General features: G+C 39.6%; 1 protein-coding gene across 1 annotated transcript in view; it reads left to right on the forward strand.

Moving 5' to 3' along the window:
- LOC122551335 (collagen alpha-3(VI) chain-like) overlaps positions 1-16,487 on the forward strand; it is a 154,848-nt gene that overhangs the window by 127,981 nt on the left and 10,380 nt on the right. Inside the window, exons 39-48 of the mRNA XM_043693062.1 lie at positions 276-308; positions 394-430; positions 556-567; positions 662-1,152; positions 3,193-3,280; positions 6,244-6,933; positions 9,818-9,920; positions 10,015-10,052; positions 12,353-12,607; positions 14,431-14,493. Of these exons, the coding sequence (XP_043548997.1) occupies positions 276-308; positions 394-430; positions 556-567; positions 662-1,152; positions 3,193-3,280; positions 6,244-6,933; positions 9,818-9,920; positions 10,015-10,052; positions 12,353-12,607; positions 14,431-14,493 (1,810 nt within the window). The remainder of the gene's footprint in view (positions 1-275; positions 309-393; positions 431-555; positions 568-661; positions 1,153-3,192; positions 3,281-6,243; positions 6,934-9,817; positions 9,921-10,014; positions 10,053-12,352; positions 12,608-14,430; positions 14,494-16,487) is intronic.

Below are 16,487 nucleotides of genomic sequence, written 5' to 3' on the forward strand. Positions count from 1 at the left end.
GCAGCAGTGCTAACCACTGTGCCACCGTGCTGCCCACCAAGTGGGTGATTATCTCTCTGGTGCCATAATACCCAATTATTTCCCCTTTTATCCACCCCACTCACTGCCTTCAGTAATCAACTGCCTGTTGTGGACCTAATCTCTGCCTATTGTTTGTGTATTTACTCGGGCTGGGCATTTGCTGATCAATATTTTTGCGAATCATAGTAATTAGTAACCTGGGCATTTGTTGTGCAATTTTGGATTAACCTATTATTTCACACATTGCTTTATAGGGTCTAAAGGGAGAGAGAGGAAAGTCCGTAGAGGTAAATAAAGTAATGTTGATCATAACATATGATTAGAATTCTGTTGCATAGTAGCTAATGTGCTTTTGCTTCTCTAATATTTCAGACATGCAACCTTGTAAAACAGATCAAAGAGTCATGCCGTGAGTATTATGGAAGTTAGAATATTTGATTACGTTAGGTATATGAATTTGATCCTTTAAAGCAGTAATTATTCCAGGTAAAACTGTCTAAATTTTTTTTCCTTTTGTTCTTTTTTTCCTTGCAGCATGTTGTTATGGTAAGTTATTTTTAATTGAGTGAACATTTATATTCAACAGATTATTTACTGAACAATTGAAACAAAATTCATTCATGTTTATTCTTTGTTTCAGGTTCAACAGAGTGCCCTGTATATCCAACTGAGCTGGCCTTTGTGATCGATACTTCCAATATTAAAACCGCCAGTCAGCTCAATCAGAACAAGAATACTATCCTGAACATAGTTAGAAATCTGACCATTGTGGAAAGCAACTGCCCAAAGGGAGCACGTGTCGCCGTCCTGACATACAACAGTGGTATAGTCACTGAAATCCGTTTTAGCAGTGCTAGGAACAAGCGAGACCTCATCACACAGATTGAAAATCTGCAGTTTGTGCCATCAAGGAAAGAGTCCAGCATTGCTGATGCAATGAACTTTGTAGCAAGGAACACATTCAAGCGTGTGCGGAGTGGGTTTTTGATGAGAAAGATGGCGATATTCTTCAGTGACGGTCAAACAAAACCTAAAGAGCTAAATGATGCTATCTCAAAACTAGCAAATGAGAATATCATCTCCGTCTACCTTTCTCCCAAAGAAGATAATGTACTCAGGAGGGCATTGCAGGTACCATTCCACTCATTATTTTTCTCTTATAGATAAGGAAGTGTGTTATGATTGACCAATATCTCCATAAGCAAAAATAATGAAATAAACCATTCTTTCCTCAATGTTGGGCATGGTTCATTATGTTTATGCTATTTGTAATTTTTCAAATCTTTTTTGCAATATATGTTTTTCTTTAAATAGTAGCAGAGGTACTCAAAACATGAATGCTATTTTGTATTAGATGCCCAATATCATGATTGTAAGTCTGTGGAATAGTTCTCATCTCTTATTCTTTTTGATCTTCACATATTTCTTCACTACAAACAGTAGTTCTTCACTTAGAGATCTTAATGCTACACAGTCAATCATGGTTTATATATCGCATTTTGTTTTCCTTCATTGTTCCTAACTGTGGCATATTAGTGGAATATTTCCTATTCACCATATTAGCCAGCTTCTGGATTTGTCCAATTAGGTTGTCCAGTTTGAATTAAAGCTAACCTTTTAAGAGCCATGTTATCCTCTCAACAAAGGCATGTCATCCATTATTCTGAAACATTTCAAACTTGGCTGAGACTGTTCAAACATGTTTCTAATTCTACCCAAAACTTGTAGTTGTGCATCACTCTACTACATTTGATTGGCTGATATTACTGATTTAATTGTTCAGCTTGTCTATTCCATATTTCACCTTTAACCTGGATATTCTTAGCACTTCTAATCATTCTGCCCAAACTCCAAAATTCTATGGCTGCTGAAATCTCTTTGCAGTGATCTAAATGTTCTAAATCACATTCATATTTTAAAATTAATAACTACTTCAAAAACAAAACTGTGGCAACCATCTCCTTTTGCATCACTTTCATATGTCAGAGTGAAAGTGATAAGGGGGAGGTTTGACCAGTTCACCACTGACTAGTGTCCTGTACAATCTGATTCATGTGCATCATAATTCGTGAAGACTTGTTTGGAGTACTTAATGCTTTAAGTCCATGTCCATTAGTACTGTTGCTTCCCTAGTTATGTTCCAGTAGAGGGAGGAAGAGTGGGCACTTTGGAGACGTGGACTGGCATAATGAAATGTAGAGGGGTCCTCCTGTTTTCAACAGTGTTGAAAGGTCATCCAAACAGCTTGGTATTTTTAAATTGCCACAAGTAAATAATGAATAGTTCTGTCAGGGGAATTTGCTTTGGCCTGGCTGTAAATATTTCCTTGCCTGTGAGATCTATCTAAACCTTTCATTTTCGACACTCACTTGTTATATTTATTATGCTTGTGAGTCCAAAAGAATTGGCCACAAATGATCCAATTCTACTTACTGAAAGAAAACTCCTGTTGAACTCCAGCATTAGGGAACATACCACATTTAACAGAAGTCCTCTGGCACAAAATATCATGATGATAGCATTGATTTGCAGATAATCTGCTCAGCTACACATATTAATTCAACCACAGCAGACTGTGATGTCCAATACTTGAGGGAAAGGACACTTCAGTATGGATGTGCCATTTCTCCATCTTTTTATATTTAAAATAAATCGTGGCTTTTGAGATCAGGCTGTCACTGAGGTGAAAATGTGGAGGAAATAATTAATACTGAGTTGAATTGGCAACCAGCTGCATATGGTTGAGAAGTCCAGTTATCCTCCATCTCCATGAACTTGGTATGGTTTGGGATGGAACCAATGAAGCAGTACAATGGCCAACAGCACTGAATTTAGTGACCCCTATCAATTCACACCCCCCCCCCCCCCCCCCCACCACCACCAGCTCCTGGCCCTGTTTGTTGTTTAAAATCATGTTCTAAGAAATAGATTGAAACCAATAGACAAGATCATTAAGTACTCTGCATCCCAGTTGTGTTTATGTTACAGGCAGTGAGGAGACTCACTGTAAGACAGTGTGTTAGCATTGAGTCATAGCAGTGCAAGGATTAATAAATATTGTGGAATTTTGTTTGCTAATTACAGGGGATCGGGTAACTATTTTTGTAGATTGAACATTGGACTTGATGGATTAAGTGCTGTTTCTTATCCATTATTTTTTGTCCGTTTCAGAGAAATGATGCCGGGCTTTCGCAGTTCTTCATTTTCCGCAATGACGAAGCAACACTCAACAAGGTGATGGCATGCCACGTTTGTTTAGGTATGTCAGCGCTTTAACTGCTATCTCCGCTAACTGCTTCATACTTCAAACTATTTGGGCATCTTCCTGACCCTATTGTGTTATCGTGAAAATGTCATCCAGTTACGTTTTTCCAAGCACTGCTCTCCCATAAAAGTGTTGAATCCTCCACCTTAAGACCAATCAGGAGATATTTGTGGGTTATAGGTGTCACAATTTTGGAAAGATTTCTATTGTCCAAGGATCATACTTTTTTTTAACGTTTATAGTGGACTACCTTTAAATGCTCCCTTTCACAGTCACTTTTGCCAGGTCCTTGTCACAGTTGCTTGTGACAGTTTCGGTAATAGGTTTTGACAGATCTGCTGGCCATTCCAGTGTGCTTAACAGTTTGAGATTATTCAGATTTTACACACAATTCTGCCTATACTTAAATATTCTAAAGAACACTTACCTCCCTAAAAGGGCATTTAACCACCCTCAAATGCTACCTGATATCACTCAAAGAAACTCCAGGACCATATCCAAAGGGGTACCTTAGCTCTCAAAAGGGCTACTTTGGCGTTAAGAAATGTGAATCAAAATTCAGAAGTTCCAGTTGCTAGGAAATTAGAAAATGTTCAGTTTGTTGAAGGATGTTTAAGGTGTTCGATAGAATATGTAAGCTCCATAATTAATGCAATTAAACAATCTTTCAGGGTGTTGACTTTCAATTGCCTCTTACAAAATGCTTGATTATTTCTTTATCACGGGATAAAGTACACTAAAGTATATTAATGCAGCAGGCAGTAGGGGATGTGAAGAGTACTGGAGCGAGACTTTGTCTAGGCAACCTGGGTAGATCCCAAGAAGACGTTAGGCTCCAAAATCAGGCTGGATGGAAAGCCTACCTCATGCCTCCAATACTGTGGTCATGTTTAAAAAATAAAGATTAAAAATTGAAAGGTCTGTCCTGCTTGCTCTCTCAGTCACCCCCACACACTCACCATGGCCTCTCCATACCACACTATACCACATACATGTCCATCTCCCTTATGTCCCTAGTCTCCATGTACTCACCCCCATGAAGCCTTATAGCCTCTATGCCATATTATGCTCATCTACACAATCCACCCCCCTCCTCCTTCCATACCAGCAATAATACCCAAGGCCCTTTGGAGCCCACATGGCAACTAAGGCCAATTCTTAATCTTTTTCCTGTTTGCCTTTGTCCTTCCCTTTCCATGCAGTTTACCTAGTATAAACCCGAGGCAGAATTCATGCTTACAGTGTCTATTGTTGATGTCACTATTGACAAAAGTCAATACATTGAAATTGTTTCAATGAATACCTAATAATAACAAACATTTCACGAAAGCGGTTAATCAAATATGGCGAAAGTGAGATGCTGGAGATGAGAATCAACAGAGTGGAGCTGGAACATCACAGCAGGTCAGGTAGCATCCGGGGAGCAGGAGAGTCTACGTTTTGGACAAAAGCCCTTCATCAGGAATGAGGCTGTGAGCCGAGGGGGTGGTAAGATAAATGGGGGGGAGGGGAGCTTCAGGGGAGGTAGATAAGAGCGTGATAGTTAGGTGGAGGCGGGGGTATTGGTGAGAGCTCAGAGAAGAGGGTAGAGCAGATAGGTGGGAAGGAAGATGGACAGGTAGGAGAGTTCATGAGGCGGTGCCAAGCTGGAAGGTTGGAACTGGGATAAGGTGGGGGCAGGGGAAATGTGGAAACTGATGAAATCCACATTGATGCCTTGGGGTTGGAAGCGGAAGATGAGGCGTTCTTCCTACAGGCGTTAGGTGGATAGGGAATGGCGATGGAGGAGGCCCAGGATCTGCATAAACTTAGTAGAATGGGAGGGGGAGTTGAAGTGTTCGGCCACGTGGTGGTGGGGTCCGTTGGTGCAGGTGTCCCGGGGATGTTCTCTGAAACGCTCTGCGAGTAGGCGTCCTGTCTCCTCAATGTTGAGGAGACCGCATCGGCCCCAGTGCAGAGGAGACTGCATTGGTTAATCAAATATGTCAGCAATATTTATCAGCATTCTATTGTAAAAATGATCATAGTTTGAGAAATCAGTCATACAGCATGAATTGTATTATGGCTTTACATGAAATACCCAACACTTGTTTAATGGTATTTTATTAACCAATTTGTAATTTGTTACTGTTAGATAATCCAAAAATGTAAGGAAGATTAACAATGTGCTTAGTGATACTTTTTTTGATTTAAATACTGTATTCTACTTTAACACCTTTGTACACAGGTACAAAATGATAAAAACAATGACTGCAGATGCTGGAAACCAGATTCTATATTAGAGTGGTGCTGGAAAAGCACAGCAGTTCAGGCAGCATCCGAGGAGCAGGAAAATCGATGTTTCGGACAAAAGCCCTTCATCAGGAATAGAGGCAGAGAGCCTGCAGGGTGGAGAGAGAAATGAGAGGAGAGCAACAGCACATGTAGTTGAATGGACCATCAAAAACATTTCCAAAAATGTCGATTTTCCTGCTCCTCAGATGCTGCCTGAACTGCTGTGCTTTTCCAGCACCACTCTAATCTAGGATCTCTCACACAGGTACAAAACCATTGCCTCCTAATCTGTAGTGCATCTTGAACCATGCAATTTCATAGGCTGCCATTTTTGTCACTAATTTGGACTCTGGTGAACGTTTTTATGCATCCATGTAATGTTCACCTCTCTCATGTTGACAATGGACAGTTAGGAATCAGAGGAAGATGAAAATCCATTAACCCACATTAGAACCACACACTTTCAAGCATCAATACAACATTCCCTTTTTTTGATGTAAACTGTATGATGTGATCCTAACATGGACTGTGGATCCATTTCCCTAGGAAATTGTGGTTCAGGATACAATTTCATTAGATCAGTTATTGAAATGCACATGAAGATTGAAAGAAATTTTACACATTCGAGAAAATGTGGATGTTTATCTGACAATGAACAGCTTTTTTTCTTTTATTTTGCATAGACTTTTGTGAACCGAATGGAGTCTGTGATGCCAGATTTTTCCGAAGCAAAAGGTCGACAAAACCCACTGATGCAGATCTCGACGTTGCATTCATCATGGAAAGCTCTGCAACTACCAGCCCAAACCAGTTTATAGAGACAAAGAGATATCTTTCTTACGTGATAGATCACTTGGAGATTAGCGCAGAGCCTTTAACATCAAACCATAAAGCCAGGGTTGCTGTAGTACAACATGCACTGTATAATTCCCAGACGAATAATAGTCTGGAGCAAGTGAAAGTGGATTTATCCCTTACTGATTACAACTCCAGTAAGGACATCATAGAATACGTCCACAACAGGATGACTCAGCTTGAAGGGACAAGAGCAACAGCACATGCAGTCGAATGGACCATCAAAAACATTTTTGGGAAAGCCCCTCAACCAAGGCAACTCAAGCTCATTGTTCTGATAACCACAGGAAATCTTCCAGAAGCTGAGCGAGAAAGGCTGGTAGCAATTGTCACTGAAGCCAAGTGCAAAGGCTTCTTCTTTGTCATATTCACCATTGCCAAGGAATCTATCGAAAATAATCTGATTTACCTGGCAAGTGCCCCTCAAGACGTGTACTTCAGGCCAATTAATGACTTCTCAGAGCTCCACAGTGAAGAGTTACTCAGGTTTGGACGTCAACTCCCCAAGTACATCAATGGTAACTTTACAGTCAGTCAGTCACTTGCTTCCACTGTTTAGCCAAAATGAAAGGGATAGAAATGATGGAATCTTGTGACCGCTCCCCCACCAACTTCCACCTCCCCCCCTCTCCCCACCCATCCCCTGAGTGCACCCCAGGGAGGATTTGGTGGCAGTTGCTCAAACAAGTGGGAATCATGCCACCTTGTATCTTTCAAATCTGCGATGAGAAGGCCCTCCATACCATCACCACCTGAGGCCCTTAAGTTGTGATTAATGCCTAACTGAGGTCCTCATCCTGCTCATGCTAGTATCTGCCCAGTGTCACTGGGGAATCTGTGTTTGATTGCCACTCCCACTAGGAGGACCAGGCTTTGGGAAGAGGGCCTACTGAGTGCTACCTCCTGTCCAGCAGCCCTTCCACCACCCCCAAGACCCTCGTTGCCCACCGTGGCCTAGGTTCTGCACTCAGAGGGATATCATTCTGGCAGTAAGCACCTTTTGTAATGCCATTCAAATTCCTGGTTGCTGGTCAAACTTCTGACCCTGGGGTTGACAGCACAGGGAAAGACCCATGTTAGGCCAGTCAAGTGCCTGATTAGCAAATAATACCATCACACCTTCTCAGATGGAGGTTATGTGTGCGCGCCTTGGCTTTTCAACTAGTGACCAAATCCCATATCGCTGGCACAAGGTTCCACTCCAGAAAATCTCTCCTCAAAGATAATATTCCCAATTCCCTGATGCATTTAGGAATAAAAATCCAATAAATATTCTAGCACTCTTAATGCACTAAATAAATCATAGAATCCCTATAGTGTGGAAACAGACCCTTCGGCCCAACAAGTCCAAACCAACCATCCAAAGAGTAACCCACCCACCCTTGTCTCTGGGATTCTGGGGTATTCAATATGCTCCTTATGAGGTTGGATCTCCAAAAATTTAAAACTTCCACGGATCCCCAGAGCAGAATTTTTTTTTTCTGTTTGAAAACTGTTTGAACAATTAAATTATTGTCTTAGTTAGTTTTGTTCTACTTGTTTTTGATGCCCAGCAACAATCCCATTGGGACATGGAGGTGACTTAATTAAATACATGTACATCTCCTCATGATTATTCTTCATTCTAACTGAGCATTTTGTTTCCATTGATGCCATTTAAAAATTTAGCTTTGTGTAATCAGCTTGTGCAAAATCAGCTCAGTGCTTTCAATGTTGGAGAAGCTGTTCTGTATTCGCTGGAGTGTTTGCATGCGATATCCTCACCATCTTTAATATCCAGAGAACTCTGGCTGAAACATTTTGCTGGCTAATTCATGTAGAACTGTCAGTTCACACTGTCCTCAACTTTGGGGGAGGAGCATAGGTAAAATCAGGCATCTCGCAATCATCAACAAACATTTTATCATTGGATTTAAAAGAAAAATATCGTAAAAGATTGCAGTTTCGTTTCAATATTTAACTAAAAACAAATTGCTACCTTGGAGAAGTTAAAGGTTAGGCAAATCAAATGACTGATTTGGTTGGGACCGTGATTCCTATTAATTTATAGCCAATAAGAGCTAAGTTACAGGCTGGAATGATTAGTGTGGAGAGTGAGCTTCTCAGGGGTGTCCAGTCCATGGAATTGATGTTGCAGATGTTCAAGATGCTCTCAAGTTAATCTTAGTGAGTTGCTACATTCTTATAGATAGTATACACTGCTTACATGTTCATATAATATTTAAAAATCTCACAGTACCTACCAAAACAAATTAGTCAAATATTATCAAACAGTTTGTTTTCCAGGCTGAATTTTGATTTTGGACCCTTTTTAGAAACAGGTTCCTCCTTACCATTTGAACCTTTCATACCCAGAGATACACAGATTTAAAAGTGCAAGTTAGAGAATTGAAGTAAATTGAATAAGTAAAACCAAATTAGGCTACTATAAATTTTCGAGGAGAAAGTGAGGTCTGCAGATGCTGGAGATCAGAGACGGAAATGTGTTGCCGGAAAAGCGCAGCAGGTCAGGCAGCATCTAGGGAACAGGAGAATCGACGTTTCGGGCATTAGCCCTTCTTCAGGAAAGTAAGTTTCCTGAAGAAGGGCTAATGCCCGAAACGTCGATTCCCCTGTTCCCTAGATGCTGCCTGACCTGCTGCGCTTTTCCGGCAACACATTTCCGTACTATAAACTTTCACCAGTTAGAAGGAGATAGGGTTAATTTTGTGGTAATATAGCTATCAGTGACTTTTAAATATCATCGTACTGTAATCCTAGACCTTGCTTCGGCACCACTTTCAGAGCGAAAACCAAAATGGGGTAAAGGACAGAAATGTCCTTTTACCTGTTGAGAACCTATGATTCCTAGTTTTCCTTTTGTATTTCTGGTGCCTTGTGTTACTGCACGTATTTGTTTTAATTCTTTCCTATCATTTGCTTCCCATTTCTCCCAAAGATGCATTTTACTGGGATATAGTACCACAGATGCTTAACTATCTCCGTTGCCTCATCCAAACAGCATAACTTCATATAGCCTGCACCTGGGAGACTATTTAACTCTGATTAGCATCATGCTGAGCCTATTTCTTTTCTCTCTCACGTAGCTGCTGGAAAGTAGAAAGGATTACTATATTGTTATACATCATGGAAATGATGTATAACAATATAGTTATACATCATGGAAATGATTCCTGGATTTTTTTTCTATTCCTCAAGAGGTCATCTAGAAAATTGAGGTCAACTGCATTAGCCCTTCAATCACTTAATTGGGATCAGCTAACAACCCAAAACTATCTGCTCGTTATGGCTCAGTGTTCCATAATCCTATAGACTTTCCCAAGTTCAACACTGAAGGACACTGTAGGATTTTGGTTCTAATACTACATGAAAGGAGCTAAAAAAATATTTACTTCTTCACAGCTGAGAATGGGCTTCATCTTCCTCCTGAGCTGCAGAGACATTGCGGATTATTCCAAAGTGACCAGCCCAGCAGTGAAGCATTCGGAGAGTCTCCCAAACAACAGTAAGAATTGGTCCACTGCAGAACTTCTGCTTTTTAAAAAATATTTAGTCCTATTTTAGTGAAACTAATCTTTTCTTTCATTTTGTGTGTTTAGCACAAAAGACTTGCCAGCCACCTCAGAAAAACTTAAAGGTAAGTTATTGCCATTATTGAGAGCCATTCGTTTAGGGCAGGACATGCTCAACAGACTCATTGAAGAAATAATCAACACACTTCAATTTTGCTGATACAGACTCGTTTTCCAGGACCACAAAACTGTGGAAATGCCCCACTTCCCTTCGTCTATCATCATACACTCAACATCCCTTGAAAACCTAAACGAGGTGTCCCTTCTCTTATTGTCCTGACGTTTATAATTCTCTTGTCAAGCTTGCACCATAAAACCTTAATGATTCCTTTAAGCTTCTGGGTTTTTGTATGGATCTTACCAACCTCCTAAAATCATTATTTAATATTTATAACTCATACATATTCAATTGTAACTTGAAATTTAAGTCTTCCGATGTAATTTAATTTAGTGATGCATCATGATTTGTGAGAAATCTATTATTTTTCATTTGGTATTTTGGCAAGTATAACGTGTCTTTCTCACTTCTCCTTCCTGAAGTCAGTGCCACATTCCTTTGGGATTCTTTTTGAGCTGGTAGGAAGGGGTGACTGGGATACAAAAAAATCATATCAGAGTTTTAGCAATGATAATTTGATTCCTTGCTCAAGTATGATTGCAAGTCTTATCTGTAGCTAGCTCCTGACGAAAGTTGAATATATGTCTGTGCAGAGGGATCTGGGCATCCTTGTACATGCAGCACAAAAGGTTGGTTTGCAGGTGCAGCAAGTAATTAAGAAGGCAATTAAAATATTATCCTTCATTGGTGGAGGAATAGCATTTAAAAATAGGGAGGTTACGCTGCAGCAGTATAGGATGCTAGTGAGGCTCCACCTGAAGTACCATGTACAGTTTTGGTTCCTTATCTGAGAAAGAATGTACTGGCACTGGAAGGGGTGTAGAGGAGGTTCACGAGGTTGATTCTGGATTTGAGAGGGTTGGCTTATGAGGAGAGATTGAATAGAGTGGACTATACTCATTAGAATTGAGAAGAATGAGGGGTGATCTTGTCGGAACCTATAAGATTATGAAGGCATTAGATAAGATGGAAATAGGAAGGTTATTTCCACTGATAGGTGAAATTAGAACTAGGGGGGCTTAACTTCAAAATAAAGGGGAGCAGGTTTAGGCAGAACTTCTGATCCCAAAGGGTTGTGAATCTGTGGAATTCCCTGCCCAGTGAAGCAGTTGAAGTTACCTCGTTGAATGTTTTTTAGGGTAATGATAAATAGATATTTGAACAGTAAATGAATTAAAGGTTATGGTGAACAGGGGAGTAAGTGGAGCTGAATTCATAAAACAATCAACCATGACCTTGTTGAATGGTGAAATGGGCTCCTATTTCATATGTTCTTGTGTCAGCAAAGGAAAGAATCCAACAAAGGTGCCTAAATATTAGTACGCAGATCTACTTGCAACCACTAGCCAATCTATGGATAGCAAGGCCAATTAGTGTGATTCTACTATAACTTCAGATGTGATATGCCCAAAGCAGATGATTGATTATGTGTGCTTCTGGTCAGAGTCTAGTACAGTGACATTTGATGCTTCAAATTACCGAGTTGGAAATTGTAGCTATTAAGTAGCCTTTTAAGGAAATGTTGCCAACCATACCTGCCACTAACCTAAGATTAACAGATATATGAGGAGATGAAAGGTTCAGTAATCAATTTAACTATGTTGGAATCTGGCAGGGAAAAAAAGCTCACTGGCTTATAAATTGTGTTAACTTACCACTGAGAAAGAATATCACAAACCTCTTTGCTATAATATGGCATTTGGGTTAAAAGGAAATAGGTTTCTGAAGGATTAAACAAAGTGGTTCCTGAGATGAGGAGGCCATGCAATCTTGTAATTTTTTGCTTGAGTTTCTTTCATTGCTAAATGAAATTAGTGAGTTAGAAAATAAAATCCATTGTCTTTCCTTTGATTAAAAGTACTTCAACATACCTAGTTATGCCTTCTATTTCTTTCTGTCTGATAGTGACAGAAAGAGCAAATCTGAGCAATAGTGTCCAACAGTTAAGGTGGGTTGTTTTGTGGATGAATGGATTGTTTATTGGCAGGTAGTGGGACCAGAGGACTGCAAAATTGAATAGATATTCAGGAGTTCATATGAGTTGTCCTTAGTAGATTTTCTGCAGGGTATATAGATGCAGAGTGTAGTTTATTGTCCAGAAAATGTTAGTCATTGTCTGAACGTAACAGGCTGAATGCAGTAATATTATCTTGTTTGTTTTTTCTGTTTTAAAAGTGAAATAGCAAATAGTTTTGTTTTTAATATATCTGACTCCTTTCCACTTCTATCTTCGATCTGTTGCTGTAGGCTTGGAATTATCGAGCTTCAGTGTCACAGAAGACAGCATTGTCCTACACGTGGCCCAGACTGAACCTCAACACATTGATAATTATGAGGTTACTGTGGTCAAAGTGAGCGAGAACCTTCTTGTGTCGAAGACAAACGTCAGTGATCCTGTGATCATGCTAAAAGATCTGGAAAGTGGGGAGGAATATAATATCATTGTGATAGGATTCTATCAGTCTAAGGCAAAAGCTACTTATGATGGAACATTTACAACCAGTGAGTAATACATTCAATACTAACCCAAACAAGGTAGCAAATGACTTTTCAACAAACCTAATTGAATGGTTTCTGTTCAAATCTGGATTAATATACAATTGCACCTGAACAAAAAAATGACTTTCTCATCTTACCCAGTATAAACTATTACAATTCAAACACAGGACATGTTAGGTGTAAATTAAACCCCACATCTATTGTAACCCATTGAGCAGTTGTAAGTCATAGAAATATACAGCTAAGAGGAGACTATTCAGTCCATCATTCCTGCAGCATTACTTTGAAAGGAAAACCAAGTTAGTTTCACTTGCCTGCTGTTTCCGTGGAACCTAATAACTTGTTGCATAGATCTGCTTTATGTCATGTTGTCCTTGTTTTTACTTTTGCCAATTATCTTAAAATAAAATATATCTTGATACTTGTGTAATAAAGATGCAGCGGGAAGCCCTTTCAGCATTTTTGAGTGACAATGATATAAAACAAAGAACTGCTGAGGATCTAAAACAAAAACAGAAATTCCTGGAGAAAGTCAGCAGGTCTGGCAGTATTTATGGGAAGAAAGTAGAGATAATGTTTTTAAGTTTGGTGACTTCTTCAAAACTGTTAGTTGTGAGGTATTCGTTTTGAAGTGGGGATTGGGAGGGTTGTAGGGTGCAGGGGAATGCACAGAGGGGATAGGTGGAGATGGACCTCAGAACGAGGAGATAATGAATAGCAGGCCAGGACAAACGAAAAGCAAAGAGATAATAAGAGATAAGAGTGAGGAAATGGGTTAGCTGTCTTGAATGCAACCCATTTAATGCGATAATGGGTGGAGGATATGTGGGAAGGAGTGCTAAAAGCAATCTGTGTCATAGCAGAACTGGGTGTGGAATGGGTAAAAATCATACAAGGACAGAATCTGGCTCTCAGCCAAATTTGAGCTTGATTTTGAGTAGTAAAGGCTGCTGGGTCCCCAAGCAGAAAATGAGATATTATTCTTCAAGTTTGTGCTAACGCTCGCTGGAACACTGCAGCAGACATGTGACAGAAATGTTGGTGTGGGAACATGGTGGTGTGTTGCAATGGCTGTGATTGCAAGCTCATTTTTTGCAATATTTAGTCTCAGGATTCTGCTCACCTTGGAATTAATTCTGATATTTAATTCATTCTTTCGTGGAGTTGAATAGCATTTGTTGTCCATTCCTATATTGCTCTTGAACTGGAAGATTTATTGGCTATTCAAGGAGCAGTGAAGAGTCAACTGCATTACTGTGGATCTGGAGTTGCACTTAGGCTGGGTCAGGAAGTCAGATTTCATTCCATCAAGCATCAAATAGAATTTTACAACAATTGACGATAGATTCTAGTCACAATCATGTTAGCTCTGATGAAGAGTCTTCCAGACTTGAAATGTTGGCTTGCTCTCTCTCCACCGATGCTGCCTGAACCACTGTGATCTCCAGCACTTGTTGTTTTAAATTCCAGATTTTGTTTTTGTTAATTGAATTTAAATTCCACCAGTGGTGGGACCTGAACCCTCATCCCCAGAATATTTGCCTGAGCCACCATCAGCCCTCTACCTGCATAAGTCAGGCAATTCTGTTCCAAAAAAACAGGAGAAATTTTATCCTATCTGCAATAATGTACAATGCCATAAATTCTGAGCTCCGTGTAGGCTAGGAACAATTAAATACTTCATATCAGTCAAATAAATTTACTTATTACTTATTAGAAGGGAATCAATCTGTTTAAGAAGTCTTTTGCTGCAATGAAATACAGTTTGAGTGAGTGTGAAGCATTTTTTTCGCAAAATTTATATGTTTTCCTTCCAAAATCCCCAGAAAAAAATGTCGAAACCACACCTGATCTCCAGTCTATGGAACCATTAGAGCACCCAGAAACGGGTAAGTGTTAATGAATACTGTTTCTATAAAATGCATAGCAGCAGTGAAATGGAAATTTGTGTGAGCATATCACATTCATTCTTGATGTTGAGCTAAAAATATCCCTTGGTTAAACTTTATTTTCATATTGCAAAGGGATAATATAATCCAGTATACAGTGTATATTAAATGATTTCTATCATCGACCATGTGAATTGTACGTTGGAGGTTGCAAAGCACTGTGTAATGTAGAGGGGCTGGGCATGATATTGGTGTCCATTGTAATAGTCAGGATAATCCAGTAGAGCTATGACTGTATTGGTAATGGAAACTGTACAGAGCTGGAATATTACAAGGAGAATGTGTGCTATATAATTATTTTCTTGGTCATTGTAAGCTAGACACAAATGTCGGGTGACATTGCCATCACACTTTGTATTGTTATCAACTGCTCTCTCTTCCCCAACATCACTCTAATGCTAATATCCTCCATGCACAGTGTGACCATTTCAACCTTTTCAATTTGGCACATTATCTCATTTTCTTTAATTCAGCTATGTGGCACATATCCAATGCAGCATAATCATCTGACAGTAACTAATTAGAGACTAAAACTTCTCACTGTTTTAGCATTCCTCAATCTACTCTCCATGCTACACAGTATCTTTCAAAAATCCAAGCCACTGTTTCTTTGCCAAGTGTCATTCTTTGTCCTGAGCAGGACTGTGAATTGGTCACTAGTTTCATGTGCTTCTTTTACTGCGAGGACAGCTTATCGAAATGTCAAGTACACAATTTTTGTTATTATTTAGTTTGTTTCAGTTATTGCATATGGAAGAGTCCTTCAATGTGTAATACTTTCTACATAGCAATAGTACAGAAATTCAGCCGCCTTTAATTAAGTAAACCATTCTGGAGTCTTTACAGAAGCATTAATAAATTTGATATGGACCACAAAAGTTAGGCAGCACGGTGGCTCAGTGGTTAGCACTGCTGCCTCAAAGCACCAGGGACCTGGGTTTGATTCCAGTCTCGGGCGACTGTGTGTGGAGTTTGCACATTCTCCCCATGTCTGTGCGGGTTTCCTCCCACAGTCCAAAGATGTGCAGGTTAGGCGAATTGGCCACGCTAAATTGCCCATAGTGTTCAGGGATGTGTAGGCTAGGTGTGTTAGTCGGGGGAAATGTAGACTAATGGTCAGACACTCTTTGGAGGGTCAGTGTGGAGTTGTTGGGCCAAATGGCCTGTTTGCACACTATAGGGATTTTATTCTAAAAGGAGATATTAAAAAAGGTGACAAAAATCTTGGTCGAAGAGGTAGATTCAAGGATCATCATAAAAAGATGAGAGAGATATAGGCTTGTAGAGGAAGTGTTAGTATGTAGCGACTTATGATCGCTTTAAAAAAGTTTTCTGCAGGTTGTGGGTGCTATTGCAGTGCCAGCCCCTACTGATTCACAATGACAGATGGTTCAATACGGATCAGTGCAGGGATCATTGATATTTGCAATTTATATTAATTATTTAAAGTTTGAATTCAACAAAACCATTTCTAAAATTGAGGCTTGGTGGCCAGAGGTGTCAATAATATACAAAATGGCAATAAATTGTCAGAAACTTACAGACAGGCATGTAATTGGTCAAGAATTTCAGCAAGTGTGGTGCATTATATTTTTGTAAAGTAAAAACCTGAATAAGTTAGAGGAGCGAAGTGATCTGAGGATACAAATGCACAAATCATTAAAAGGCCAATATGTCCACCAAAAATAATCAAACCAAACAGTAGACAGAGAAAATTTTATAAGTGAGCAAGTATGCTTAACATGTCCTTAAATTTGGTTCAATCACACTTACAATATGGCGATCAAAACAATATGAATTCTAAAAGGGAGAGGGAGGCAAGAAATAGAATGTACCATGGTAATGCCTGTCAAGCAAGGATTACCAAGCTAGGTCCCTTTTTCGTTGAACAGAGAGGACTAAAAGGTGTCCTGATGGAGGTCTTTAAGATGATG

Source organism: Chiloscyllium plagiosum, chromosome 7, assembly GCF_004010195.1.
Source record: "Chiloscyllium plagiosum isolate BGI_BamShark_2017 chromosome 7, ASM401019v2, whole genome shotgun sequence".
Taxonomy (NCBI): domain Eukaryota; kingdom Metazoa; phylum Chordata; class Chondrichthyes; order Orectolobiformes; family Hemiscylliidae; genus Chiloscyllium; species Chiloscyllium plagiosum.